The sequence below is a fragment of the Antedon mediterranea genome, chromosome 9 (assembly GCF_964355755.1).
Source record: "Antedon mediterranea chromosome 9, ecAntMedi1.1, whole genome shotgun sequence".
Taxonomy (NCBI): Eukaryota; Metazoa; Echinodermata; class Crinoidea; order Comatulida; family Antedonidae; genus Antedon; species Antedon mediterranea.
In genome coordinates, this window is record NC_092678.1 from 9,123,502 (window position 1) to 9,139,257 (window position 15,756).

The 15,756-nt window shown below is 33.7% G+C and overlaps 1 protein-coding gene across 1 annotated transcript in view; it reads right to left on the reverse strand.

Annotated features, from left to right (window-relative positions):
* Window positions 1–15,756, reverse strand: part of LOC140059582 (F-box and leucine-rich repeat protein 13-like) — a 61,495-nt gene that overhangs the window by 3,653 nt on the left and 42,086 nt on the right. The window contains exons 8-16 of the mRNA XM_072105542.1: window positions 11,697–11,792; window positions 11,332–11,357; window positions 10,419–10,528; window positions 9,688–9,841; window positions 6,263–6,392; window positions 5,599–5,818; window positions 3,196–3,358; window positions 1,369–1,488; window positions 1,086–1,212 (exon numbers count right to left, since the gene is read on the reverse strand). Coding sequence (XP_071961643.1) covers window positions 1,086–1,212; window positions 1,369–1,488; window positions 3,196–3,358; window positions 5,599–5,818; window positions 6,263–6,392; window positions 9,688–9,841; window positions 10,419–10,528; window positions 11,332–11,357; window positions 11,697–11,792 — 1,146 coding nt within the window. The remainder of the gene's footprint in view (window positions 1–1,085; window positions 1,213–1,368; window positions 1,489–3,195; window positions 3,359–5,598; window positions 5,819–6,262; window positions 6,393–9,687; window positions 9,842–10,418; window positions 10,529–11,331; window positions 11,358–11,696; window positions 11,793–15,756) is intronic.

Here is a 15,756-nt window from a genome sequence, read left to right on the forward strand (position 1 = left end):
ATCGAACACGCCAAACAAATATTCAAACATTATCAAGTACAATAGAAAAACTACATACTGTACCTCTAATTTACTCCCGGTACAGTATTTGTTGTAGATTTAGCAAAAAATAAGTATATGAAACAGCAGCATTATTTAAGATATTTTCCATTATTAATGTTTTTGTTGTATCACTTTCTAACCGTGGATGGTAACCCTGTATGGTAACCGTGGATGGTAACCCTGTATGGTAACCCTGTATGGTAACCCTGTATGGTAACCCTGTATGGTAACCCTGTATGGTAACCCTGTATGGTAACCCTGTATGGTAACCCTGTATGGTAACCCTGTATGGTAACCCTGTATGGTAACCCTGTATGGTAACCCTGTATGGTAACCCTGTATGGTAACCCTGTATGGTAACCCTGTATGGTAACCCTGTATGGTAACCCTGTATGGTAACCCTGTATGGTAACCCTGTATGGTAACCCTGTATGGTAACCCTGTATGGTAACCTTGTATGGTAACCCTGTATGGTAACCCTGTATGGTAACCCTGTATGGTAACCCTGTATGGTAACCCTGTATGGTAACCCTGTATGGTAACCCTGTATGGTAACCCTGTATGGTAACCCTGTATGGTAACCCTGTATGGTAACCCTGTATGGTAACCCTGTATGGTAACCCTGTATGGTAACCCTGTATGGTAACCCTGTATGGTAACCCTGTATGGTAACCCTGTATGGTAACCCTGTATGGTAACCCTGTATGGTAACCCTGTATGGCTCCTGTGGACTTCTTTCAATTAAATTGTCATCATCATGTTTTAATACTTATTTTTAATAACCTATAGTTCTATATTATACATAAAACAAAAAGATGTTGGTATCAAAAGGAAAAACTGATTAATAGGTAGGTCTATTCATCAAATTGTCAAAGTACAGAAAGAGTGATTTTGTAATACAGTAATTGATGGCTCAAGTAAACATACAAAGATGATAGAGAAAAATGACTGTATATCTATGGTTTATATCCAGTAGTTTAGACAGACTGATTTACAACAATAGATTAGTAAATACTATACAGCAAACAAAATGTATTACTTACGGTATCAGCCAAACTACAACCTGAAAGGTCAACAGAGGTCAAGGAGAATAGGTTTCCTAGCATTTCGCCACCAGCATCGGTCACATGTTCGCAGAAACAAAACACACCATAAACCAAACTGTAGCATCTGTTGTAATAGAATAATCACTTTCAAGGTTTTGGAAATCTCACAATGTTGTGTTCAATCACCTGATGTTTTACAATGGTTAGCATCAAAATCATTGTGATTTTCTTGTCAAATTTTTTAGTCTTTTTACAACACCATATACTGTACTGTACTTACTTTTGCATAATCTTCATTATAGAAATGTCACTGACACGAACACAATTTGTAAAATTCATCTCCCGTATCTTTGGTCCCGATGGACCTTCTACAAGAACTCGTACTCCATTATCACTAATTCTATTAATAGAAAAAAATTCATTGGTCTCTATTAAGGATATGCAGAAATAATTCTGTAAACAAAGTTATCACAGAACAAAACAATAAATTATTTATTATTATACGTTTTAGTATTAATCTATATCATAATAGCACTAAGCTAATGTATTCTATCCTAACCCACGAGCACCATTCGAGCTGTGTGTTACTTGACGATTCGGCACACTTTTAGGATAATATAATGTCTGACTAAAAGAGAGGCTTAATTCCATTAGCTCCTGGTAGCATTTTAAGATATGAAATATTGTGAATACATTATGCTAACATTATGTTTTGTTATTTTTTGGCTGATCATCAGGATGCCCGGCTTTGAAAGGGTTGAGAGTATTAAGCACTTTCTGCACTTGCCAGGTATAGATGACAGGCGGTGGGCGGCTGGCAGGCAAATACTCTTAAAGACTAGATAGATCCCCACAGCATAAAAGTTCCGGTGTACCCGATGCGATCTGACTAGGGAACAACTTTTTTTGTGGCAATTAACAAGTTCTCTAAAGTGCAACATTTTTTACGTGACAGACAATGCAGATGGATATTTAACTTTCCCTCAGCAAGTCACATTTTTGGTGGGGGGAGGGGGAAGGGGTGTTCGTGTGGGAACATCAAATAAGGACTGTGCATAGTGCGTTGAAACCATTATTGAATAGCTGTGGATCTTCTGTGTGATGAAATATTTTGGCATACGGTAGGTAACGTCACTAGAAGAAATGTTTGTATAGGTGACGTAGTTATCATCAAGGATGCAAATGCACCATCCCAATGATTGGAAGCTTGGTCTGATTGTGAAAGTGATGAAAAGCAAGGATGATCTCGTAAGGAAGGTCAAACTTTATCATCAGAGTGGTCAGTGTGAGTTGTTAGTAGCCAGCAATTCTTGAAGTGGTCCAATCCCTGTCAGGGAGCCAATCCTTTGATGCGAAATTTGGAAAATGAAATCAAGAACTTTGAGTATTTTGTGAACAAATAAACTTTGTTTTTGATAAGAACTTATGTTATGCTTGAACAAGAACTTTATTTAATTTACAAGGACTCCAATATTAATTTAATTACTTTACGTCCTTGAGGGAGCCATGCTGCAGAGTACATGTATTTATTTTACTTTAGTTTCTGTTATTCTAGAAGTTTCTGCCCTATGAATACTGTATTCATTTATTACTTTCTTATTTGCATTCTCATTGACATATTATTTGCCAAGTGTGCACAGTGTGCTGTTTCTCCTTTGTTTTTCTTTGTCCTGATTTTCATTTGCTCTGCTCAGTTGTTGTTTGCCTGTGCAAGGGTATGTAGCCATTCATTTTGCTTTACCATGCTCCTGCTCTATACTCTACAGTTTTAAACTATTATTTACACCTTATTTCTATTGGATATTACTGGGATATTTCTTTTGTTTTGGATTATTACTTTGCAAGTGCTGATATTATTTTGGATTAAAGGAAGTACTTTGAACATTAAATTTACTCTTTAATTTAATTTCTGTATCTTGCGTAAGTTAAAACGGGAATCAACAGCGTCTGACCTAATTAGTAGATCCAATTAAAGTGCTATTTAAGTCTAAATGTACTTAAATTTATTTAATAAACTTTTATTTCACTTCAGAACTTAGTCTGTGGCCTATTGCAGAACAATAATATAATCCTAAACTGAACAAGATATTAAGGATGACTTTCTTACCTGATACAATCTGCAAAGTTGACAATGTTAATGTTACGGCAGGTGGCAATAGATTTGAGACTTGCATCTGTTAATCGAGGGCAGTCTACCATGTAAACATGACGTAGGTCGCTGCACCATCTTCCTATGTACTTTAACGAAGCATCAGTTATTTTGGTATTGCCTGTTTATAAAAAATTTTAAATAGAAATGTTATATAACATGATTAAATTCAGGGAAAGAGGCACTAGATATTTAAAAGATTAAAAAATGATAGATACAATGTTTTAACCACATATTATACTATAGTGTACTATAATATCTCTGTCAGAATGACACACTATACTTCATAGCCACACATAAATACTGTGCTGTAGGTAATCGCGGCATTTCATTTTTGACATACTGTATGTAAACGTTGGAGGGCTATACACTTGCTTGCTGACTGCCAGCGAACTAAACAATGGATACGCACTTGTCTGGTGATGTTGAATCATTGGGCCAGCTAACTGTACTGCGGTAGACGCATCAATATCTGGGCTATATCATGTTATATCCAGGGACCAAAATGAGTGGTTCCAGTAAAAAATAAGCGATTCTTTCGCAACTCTTGGAAGTCTACGGACACATATTGACTCATACATGATCGAGTTTTCAATGTACGAATAACTCTTGGGCACGTATTTGGAGGATTGTCAGAGATGGGGTGAGGGTATTGGCCATGCGAACATGGTTACAGGGTTCGCTGTAAAGGAGGGTTTGTCCGAACCACAAAATTCCAACATTTGCAAGGTACTATATAATATTATTACCTAATGTATACATCAACAGTACTTAAATTCAGCAAAGTTTAAGGTAAGGATAAAATGTATTGAAGATTGTTTTCTTTTATATAATTTGTCAGATGGTCATTATATGATTTTCGGTAAGTTAATTGCTTTTACCACAAGGGTTATAGGGTCTGAATTAAATAATAATATTGCGGACAGAAAAACGATTATGCCATTGTGACCAGAATTTAAAAAAATGCAGTAACAGTAAAATAAAGACATTGTGCACACCTGGACATTTTTACACGCTTAAAATGACATGTAACACGTAGAAAGTTGATTAGAAATTGAATTTTAAATTTCAAACGTGCATAACTTTCTGTGAAGCATGCCTTTTTTAACCCACAGATACAGTAGTAAATAACATAACTTACACTTTGCTAAGTTTTAATTTAAATTGTTATATGGTTTTCGACATATGTTAAATTCATAAAATCGTGCGTAACTTACGCTGCGCGACTCTAAAATGATATGACAAAGTTTCTTGCACATCTACAGCTACAGGTCAATCTTATGACAAAGTTATACAATCTTATGCTGGCCAGAATTTAGAGATACGCTGAGATACGCTGAGATACGCTGAGATACGCTGCCAACAAAATTTGTGGAAAGAAAGAATATACAGTAGAAGAAAAAAAAAGATCCTCACAATAAAACTGTGTTTTTAACATGAAAGATGTGTTGTCGCCAAATACATGAAAAATGAAGATTAATAAAATCAGATTTTGAATAGGCAAGAAAAAAAAACAAATAATGTTTTCAGTTAAAGACTCATTCCCTATAATTGTTGACGTTTTGTAAAAATATTGCATATATATATATATTACGTTTTACATTAAACCAGGTCATTTGTCTTAGATGTACATTATATGGTAATTTATGATAAAAAGAGAGAACCAATGTAGCTTGCAGTGAATGTCCTGTCGTGTACGGTCTTTAGGCCTAGCCCAGCTAGGCTTAGTTTTGTAGGCCTAGCTGGTAAACAACAGTAACATACAAACATCGCACAGTACGCCTAAGCTATAGGCCTAGCCTGACGATGTCGTAGTTGCTGTATTAATTGTCTTTCTGTTTTTGCTAGAATCCGTAATACAGATTGGGGAAAACCTGGTGTTTTCGCTGAAAAGTTACAATTCTTCTATTTATTTTGGCCTTCACGATTGATTGAAAGTACTAGGTGGAAAAACTAAAATATCAATCCGTGGGCAATGTATGTTGGGATTTATAGACAGCCACTAAAATGATTAGAATCGACTTATTTTTCATATTTTTAACCGTTCAAAGACGAATAAAGTTATCGCAATTAGACCATATGATATAGTATTTATTTTTACATAAAATGTAGTTTGTTACCTTAAATTAGATCTAAAATATTATACAAATATGTTTTCAGAGTCTTTGTAAGCCAAATTTTTCATTTATGATGTGTTTTTTAGGCCGTGTTGGCCAATTCATTTTGCGTAATTAACATATTTAAAAAATTACACACTTATTATTATTATTAACAACGTCGATGAAGATGATGTCCAAGCTGCCATCCACTGTTTTGTCATCTGAAATAATTTATTGTAATATAATAGGGTTAATGAATTACCTTCTATTCTGATTTTCTGGAGCTTCTTGTGTTGCGCAATAACTTTGATCGACACATCAGTAATATTTGGCGTAGCAAGAAAAGACACGTTGCGAAGATTATGACATCGTGATGCCAATGCAACAATACTGTCATCCTTAACAGTACTGTTGTCATTCACAGACAAGCTTTGAATATTGGAGCAGCCATTAGCAATATTCTTGTACCCCTCTGATGTAATCTGTAAAAATTAAGAATTCTTAAATTAACCTAACACGGAAAGCCCACAATACAAATGATCATTTCTTATGTTATTATTTGGAGTAGAAGTTGATCTAATTTTGGTGAGGAGTACAAACCTCCTTAAATAATTAGGCAGGACCAATTTACCAGGAACCAATGGACATACGTGACTGGAGTAAAACGCGCCTAATTGAGCAAATTTATACATGGAATGGCCGCATTTGTAGAAGAATAACTGTTCGGTTTGAGTCCTGAAAATGAAAGCTACAAGACAAAAGAATGTTACATGCCCATCACTGTCTCTACAGTAACTCTCCGTCTCCTTTATCTATCGTCCAGAAGATGAAAGCTCACATATATCATCTTAAAATGTAAATCACAGCCAATTAAAATGTGAATTTCTTTTCTTTTGAATATGTATTCTATACTTTTATAGATTTACCTGGCGACATCCTGAGAGATCAAGGTAAATAAGTTTTCGACATCCTCTGCCAGTAGCAAGGTATTGAAGGCCTTTGTCACTAAATCTCTTACAATATGCAAGGCTCAAATACTGCATATTACAAGACCACCTAATAAAAAAAATTAATAAAAATACCACTCTTTTCAATAGAACATTACACTATTATGTTTATGTATCTTTTTTTACTTTGTATATCACAAACCTAACTTTACTAGACTTTTTTATTAGACAAAAATCAAATCCTTTATTTATACTGGTTAAGTTCAGCCCCTAATTTTACAATTTATTTTTTGATTTACTGAAGTACTGCTGTTACAGTAGTGTACACAATTAATGTTTATGATTTATGAGTGCAATGCAGCAAATAATGTTATGAGGTTAAAGATGAAAGTCTATGCAAAATGTCCCATTGCACTATATAAAACAATAAGGCAGCAATCACATTGGACAGGGTGACACTTGGTGATTTTCTAAAGCGCAGTCAACAATCGTGTCTCCTAATTCGGTTGCCCACTGTGTAACACACAAGAATAATATTGTAGTGTCTAGAGTGTATCATACCAACAATCATTCAGTAAAACGACATTAATATTGCTACTATTGCGAAAAATCAAGAACCAAAAGAGAAAACCAATCACAATATGTATGGCAAACATTCAGAGAGAAACAAAAATGTTCACACTTGTACATATGCACAACAACAGATTGAAAAGCGTTTAAGAAGAGCTATTGCTACTATTTCTGCTGTAGTGCTAATGTTACTACTACTTTAGTATTTTCCAATATTCATTACAAATTCGGCCATCTACAGTAAGCCCTTAATTTGCATATTCAAAATGGCCCCCATCGAAAATTATAAAATGCATATACAAGCCCAACTTTAAAGTGGAGCTCCCACCCAGAAAATTTATATTTTTCATACATTTAAACTGTTATTTAAAAATATCATCCCTCGTACTTCATATTTTGTAAAAATTGTTTTCAATATGTACGATTTTCTTGAAAACCCCGCCTTTTTACTATTTTTTTGTGGGGGGAGGGGGAAAAATGAATAATATCTTAAAAATCTGTCAAAGTGGGATTTGGATTATTTGGGTCACTGGATATTTATTATTTTAATCAATTGCACAAAAATACTAAATGAGATAATTTTGTAATTATTTTTATGGTGTGTGATGGGAAAAACGTTGGTCTACGGTTGGGAGTAAAAAAAAAAGCTAATTCGCATATTAATGATGCCATGTGACGTCATTACAGCTATTTTGGCATTCCTGTTTTTTGTCAATTCAATGGCTTTCTCTCTGGATATTGATGAAGATATGTATAATAAATAATTATTTTTATCGTTTTATAAAAAATTGCATAAATCAAAGTTTTAGGTAAAAATTGTAGAAAAATGACATTTTCCAAAAAAATCTCTGTTGCTACAGTAAAGTTAGTACTGTATTGTTAAACACCATGCGGTGTTTTTGGCTTAGTCAGCCGTAAACAATCATCTCAAAGGTCCTGTAAACACTCATCTCATTCAAAAAGGCACTCTTCTAATCATTCTGAACGATCCCGTAGTACTACATCAAGTGTAAGGAGAGATCATATAAGAATGTTGGAGAAAACCAAGGAGGCTGAATTGAAGGCTGAATTGGAGTACAGTACAATGGAACAATGGAGTTAAAGCATCATAAGTTTATGCTGGATCGTGATGCTACTATACAAAAGCTTGAGTTAGACAAGAGACGACTAGAGCTTGAAACTGAAACTGCACATATGAAGCAACAAAAGGAATTAGTCAAGTGTCAGGCGAGATTAGATGTCTTGCGTGTTGGTGTGGACAGTGATGAATCACAGTCATTACCGAGTAGTGATGAAATGGAAGGCACTCCTTTTCACTTGCAAAGATTCCTAGATGGTTTGCCAGGAGCCGCCGAGACTGTTCATCCTATCATTTCCAAACAGCATTACGCAACCACAATGGCAAGTCATACTGGTTGATCCATCTTCACCTGAGCCACTAACACCTAACCATCTACTCACCATGAAATCCAAGGTATTGCTTCCACCACCTGGGGTATTTCAATCTGCAGATCTACAGTATATTGTAGACGAAGATGGAAAAAGAGTGCAATACATGGCCAACCAATTCTGGAGCCGATGGAGGAACGAATACAACGTTACAACCTCGAAAAACTTGGAACTGTACCAGACGCAATATGCATGTGGGTGACGTGGTCCTTATCAAAGATGATCAATGTACCAAGAAACAGTTGGAAACTTGGGTTGGTTGTAAACATCTTCACCGACGATGATGGTCTCGTTAGGAAAGTTAAGTTGCGTCACTAAAGAGGTTACTTGGAGCGGCCAATTCACAAGCTACGGCTACTCTTAGCTAACAACGATTTGGATGAATCTAGTAAATAGAGGTCCATCCCTGTCAGGGAGCCTTATAATTTTGTGTTATGACTAAAACAAATATGATTTTGAAATAATTTCACCATAAAACGTTTATTATTTATTATATTTTATTATTATTCTTTAAAAGTTTAAAATTGTATGTTTATGCCAGGATTTAGTATAAAAGTCATCCTGACAGGGAGCCATGTTGCTACAGTAAAGTTAGTACTGTATTGTTAAACACCATGCAGTGTTTTTGGCTTAATCAGCCGTAAAGTTTTTAATTTGCATTAACAAATGTGTCCACATAGATGCGAAATCTATGTTAGTAAGTTACTGTTTACCAGTTGGACAAGTGTTACAGTGTATAAAACAGTGTTAACGTTCGTACTGATGAATTGTTGTGTGTCTACTGCATTTTAGAAACAGCGACTACTACCAAATGTATTGCGTAACGGCAATAAAAATCTTTGTTATAGAAAAATTAACGATTATTTCAGATTTTTTTTACTTATTACGACGAACACGATATTTCCCTAACTGGAGGATATCATGGCCATAATTCACGAGTATTCTTGTCTTTTTATGACAAAAGGTGCACTTGAATATAAAAATCACAAAACCAGAGAAAATGTATTTTCAGTGGATGCATGTATTAAAAATACAAGTGTATTGGAGATAAATTTGTAAATACCTAGGCCTCTATAGCCTACCTAGACTACAGCTAGGCCTCTCTCTCTACCAGATCAAACAGGAACTGTTGTCAGGCGAAAATGACGCGCTATGATGCCCTTCCAAATTTGGATCCTTGTTCGTGATACCTAACCTGTTCAATCTTCACATGATTTGACTTTCGACGCGTGGTGATTCATGTGTGATTATTCAGTGTGCATTGGCCTTTAGTAATATGCATACTAATTTTACAGGCAGCAGCTTAAAAAAAGGATAGATATTAAGACTATTATGATAGTTGCTAGGCTGCAGGGCTTGATGAGGATAAATAGGTAGTTACTAACCTTGCTAAAGATCTAAGTGTTGCATCAGTAATGTTGGTATAAGAGATGTTGAGGTATAACAGGATATGGCAACCTTCCGTAATCTCTCTCATAATGCCATCATTTAGTCCTTGACATTCTGATAGATTTAAATCTTGTAGATTTCTACATTGACCTGAATTAAAAAAATAAACTTGCTGGTAAACAGCATTAATAACGTATGATCATCGTATGCTAGCTATTGGACTGTAAAGGAATTTGGGGTTTATAATGATTTTTGGAATACAATGGGAGAAAATGTTACACAACACATTTTACTACTTGTAAAGTGCACAAGCCTATACATAACATGTTTTACATTGTTCTGTGCACGTAACCATGTTTATTAATTAGCGCACAAATCAACACAAATTTTCAAATTGTTCCAGACCACACAGATACAGTCAGTGTATTCAATGAATATTAATTCTATTGTTCAAAATTCATGGAAACTTTTTAAACTCAGCCAAAATGGCAATTAATTTCTATTGTAAAAGATTGCAAGTCATTAATAAAGCTTGGTTGCCACTAGGACGCAAAGTAAAACAATGATTTTGATTTATTTTGATGCCATATAAGAACAAAAACAGATTAAACCAAAACATTAAACAATCAATAAACGCAATCATTTTGAATGGTACCGGAGATAGCCTTCTAAATCCTCAAAGATCAAAGTAATAATAAATTTTTTTAAATGCAGCATTTTCACTTACTGATGGATAGGATGCTTGACTTCTGTAGACGATTACACCCCCTTAAATTTAAATGAAGTAAATATGGACGACACTTCTGTAGCAACAATCCAACAGATCGATCTGTTACCCTAAAACAGTAGTTTGCTAATATTATAATTGTGAGCACAAATAGTTATTCTTTTACGTTTATTAGTTGTAGGGCAGCAGCATACAATACTTAAATGAAGGCATTTTGGTCTATTTTCCTTGTTGTTTTATTTCAAAATCTGGACCTGCCAATGATTAGTCACATTCCATTTAACTGTGTGCAAGTTTTTTAAACTGTAGGCCTACACAAACAATGGAAATTAAAGTGATATTGGGAAAAATCAGTAGGGTTATGGACGAAGTCCCTTGCATTTCCAATAGATAAAGGGAAAAGAAAAAATGTCAATAACTTAAGGGCCAAATTTTGTATTGTATAATGTTTATTTCTAACAATAGTTAAAATAAATAACATGATAAAGTACATATTTTTCTATTTTGTCAACAAAATGAAAATTACAGGAAACAAAACAAAAAGTTAAAAACTTATTGATCATCTCCCCCTTTGTTTTGAATCATTTTGTGTACAATTAAGTTAATATGTAAGGCAAAATACATACTGTATAATCAAGATTAGAGAGGAAATATCTTCTTATAGCCATTTCACACGTAGGCCAAATGTAACAAGTTTTAACAATGATAATTTTGAGTTATTTGTACTGTGTTCACACAGAAGGTTCTCATCTCACTTCAAATTAAGTAATATTGTCAGTATATCACCTGGCAGTTTAGAATTTATTCTGTGCCTGTTCATTTATATATATTTCTATAAAATGTTCAATCTCTTATTCTTTTTATAATGTACTTATTTAGTTGACTGACTTCATTTTCAAATTAAACATCTTACCTATTCTTAACTGCAGACAAATCAACCTACAAAAATAACATAATATTAATAATGATAATATAATGATAATAATAATGTAATGTACAATACATTTTTATGTAATCATTTGCATAACAAACAAAAAAAAGTAAAAGTGAATATCACATTGCCTAGCAAACTCCGAAGTTCACACACACATACCGGTGTACACACCATAAAAAACATTACATGTGTGTTTACATGAATGCTAAATGTTTAATAATGGCACAAATGCATAAAAAACTTTACAAATTGTACGTACAATAAAGAGTAAATGAATAAAAATTAATGACACCCTCTAGATCTGCCTCTGTATTTCTCACAATTTTGGTTTAAAATAAACTTACTCGACTCCATAAAGAACAAGTTCCTATAATCATATTCCATGAACGGCAAACTAGAGAGCATTGGCTTAAGTCACTTAGATTCAGGTAGGAAAAAATCTGAAAATATAATATGATCAAGTGTCATAAGAACCAATAACTTTTGTCCATCGTTAATTTTATGAGGTGAAATTCATCTTTTCCTGTATATTAATAACAACTATATTTAAAAACAGATGCAACACTTGAATCACCAGAATACCCGTTTGCTAAGGCTGCAACACTTGAATACCAGAATATCCGTTTGCTAAGGCGTAAACTTAAACGCTCTGTTTCTTTTTTTGTATTTGTCATTTCCTGTAAAAAACTTTAAAAGCATTTTTCTGAAAACACTGATTTGCAACAGCCAAAACTTTAGGCTGTGGTGTCTTTAGAAATCAAGATATTTTTTCAGAATTTTAAATCTTATAAAAAAAACCGAAAGTGCAGGTAAAACATGTTAGACAATAGTAATATTGAAAAACTAGCGGATGTTTGGAATTGTTATCAACGCAGAAGACATGGTGCCCATTTCTGAATCTGATATTGTAAAACTTTTAAAGAATATTAAAGCTAATAAAGCGGCTGGCCCAGACAACTCAAGTAGTAAACTACTAAAAGAGTGTGCTGCTCAATTGGGTTATTTTTTTTAAAAATTGTTTCAACGTTCCCTAAGAAAATATGCTATACCAGCAACTATTTGGAAACACTCCCAGATTGTACTCATTCCTAAAAGAAGTAGTGTGAAAACACTTAATGATTACAGGCCTATTGCCCTAACATCAATTGTTATGAAATGCCTGGAGAAATTAGTTAGTAATCACATTAAAGCATTTAAAGACATATCAGTTGGTGGACCCAATGCAGTTTGCATACAGGAGGAACAGAAGATGCTACATAACAGCCACACTTATTCATAAGACATATCAGTTGGTGGACCCAATGCAGTTTGCATACAGGAGGAACAGAAGATGCTACATAACAGCCACACTTATTCATACAAACATCTCGACAAGAAACAACATTTTTAAACATCTCCTTGTCATTGACTTCAGTTCGGCTTTTAACACTTTACAACCTCATATCACTCTCTCTAAACTTATTAATATGAACCTTTTAAACCCATCTATCATTCTCTGGATTAAGAATTTTGTAACTAATAGATCAGCAACTTAAATTTGTAAATTCTACATCAACAACTCTGTAACCATTAACACAGGTTCACCCTAGGGCTGCGTTCTGTCTCCTCTGTTATTTATCCTGTACACAGCTCAATTATAACATATAACAAGATGTGCAATAGAGACTTATAGACCTAATCAACCTATTCCATTTATATATTTTTTTTTTGTGTTTTGTACATATAGTATGTCATTGTCAAACCTAATTTTTTTAATGAATATTGGACAATAAAAGTTTTGGAATTTTGAATTGAATTTTTCAGGTTTTATACCATAATTAATATTAATATCCATGTTATTGTTAATCAATTTGTTCTACTGCACGAATATAAAACATAGGTTAAAAACACACCTGCTTTCAACAAAGCACAATTTCTCCCAATTTTTTTGATAACAAAAAATATCTTGATAATGTATACAAATATATATGCTGCTACTACAATTTCAATTTCACTTTATTTCCTCCTCCAATAGGAAAATATATTTTTAAAATATCTGATGGAATACAGTACTATAAAATGAATTAAAATATCTCTTTTTCTGACTATTGCATGATCTCAGCAAGTTAAGTCTTTTTTATCTCAATTTATCATAGTATTCATTTAAAGGATGATTTGAATCTTCACATATTTTCGTAGCCTCAGTAACTATAATTTTGTTGGACTAGATGGTACGCTCGCTTCGCTCGCGTACCATCTAGGTCGTGCCCACAGATGGTTCTCGAATACACAGTAATTTCAGCGTTAAAAAACTGGCGATTTCAAATGTACAATAATGCAGGACAATATATGTCGTTTACAGGAACGATTAAATAGACACTGTGATTTATGTACTCAACTAAAATTAGCACACTGGGAATTACTTCGGAAAGAGAAAGTTGTCACAAAATGAGACCAATTGTGTAAGTCAAATTTAAACAAACTTAATTTGTGTTTTGTATGTAACATTATGGTTGAGAGATGGGGAAGAGGATGGGTGCAAAGAGGAACAATTTTTAAATATATTCTTTATTTTGTAATGAAATATTAATTAACATGTTTTACAAATAATATACTACTAAACACAGTAAAACATTGCGATGTAATACTTTGTTGAAACTATCACCGTCGTAGTCGAATGAAATAGTACAGTACATGTAACGATACACTACGACGTATGTTTATATATAATGTTAAACAATTTGTGAAAACCACCTCTATTCGGGGCAAATCATAAATTTGATTTAATCGGTAATAAATATTAAATTACGGCGACTGAAAAAGCTCATTATCCGTTTAAAAAAAATTATATCCAACCTCTGCAGCACAGATTGAAAAAAAAAATGGATCGAATTTCTGTTATGAGTATACAGTACTTTCCTTTACGACGCCTGAGGGAATAGACACTTGTGGAACGACACAGAGATTGGAATGTTCCATTCATCGCAAATCAATACATTTGTATAAACGTATATTAAATCTATCAAAATAGTATTTTTTTAAGAAAATCGGCCTGTCTTCAACATTATGATACTGTACTCGAGCTGTTCAACCGGTTTTCAGCTATTAAAAACAATTATCATAGGAGGAGATAGGAAAATGCGAAGCCTCCTCGCATTTTTGTGGCGGGTATTTTTCAAGACGGACATCCATTAGACAGTGTATAGGCCTACCACGATCGGAAAACACCCCTATCTGGGGCAAATCGTTGAACCTAAATTCGTTTTAATCGTCAATAACTAATTATCTAACTCAATTTAATTAGTAAACAGGGTTATATCAGGTGGTTAAAATCAGTACCGAAAGTACGAACCAACTTTACATACCATCGAGTAAAAATTCTAAAAGTAAGGCGCGATTTACCGAATTTTGCCCTAACGTAAATTTATATAAGACTAGATGGTACGCTCGCTTCGCTCGCGTACCATCTAGGTCGTGCCCACAGATGGTTCTCGAATACATAATAATTTCAGCGTTAAAAAACTGACGATTTCAAATGTACGTACAATAATACATGTCGTTTACACAGGAACGAATACATATACACTGATTTATGTACTCAACAAAAATTAGCACCCTGGGAATTACTTCCGAAAGAGAAACTTGTCAAAAAATGAGACCAATTGTCAAATTTAAACAAAGTTAATTTGTGTTTTGAAATAATAATGTAACATTAGGGTTGAGGGATGGGGAAGAGGATGGGTGCAAAGAGGAACAATTTTTAAATATATTCTTTATCCATTTAGTAACAAAATATTAATTGTTTTCATGTTTTAAAAATAATATACCACTAAACACAGTAAAACATTGCGATGTAATACTTTGTTGAAACTATCAGTATCACTGTCCTAGTAGATTGAAATAGCAGTACATGTAACGATACATCACTACGACGTGTATGTTTATATAATGTAAAACAATTTGTGAAAACCACCTCTATTCGGGGAAAATCATAAAGTCGATTTAATCGTCAATAAATATTAAGTTATCTAACTCAACTGAATTAGTAGGCCTAATGGTTTTCAATTGTTTCTTAGAGCCAAGTCATACTTAAGTTGGTTTCTACCCTACCCACCAAAGTTGTTTTGCGTTTATGATGCACCGTAGGCATATCAAGCTCTATAATACGGGGCGCCGTTTGGGACATTGCTAATTTTGTCGAAATATTACAATTTTGTCTACACATAATTAATTTTGTCAATACAAAATTCATTTTGTCAACACAAAATTCATTTTGTATTGACAAAATTCATTTTGTGTTGACAAAATGTATTCTGTGTGGACAAAATTCATTTTGTCTCGACAAAATTAATTCTGTGTAAACAAAAGTCATTCTGTGTAGACAAAATTAATTTTGTGTAGACAAAATTCATTCTGTAACGACAA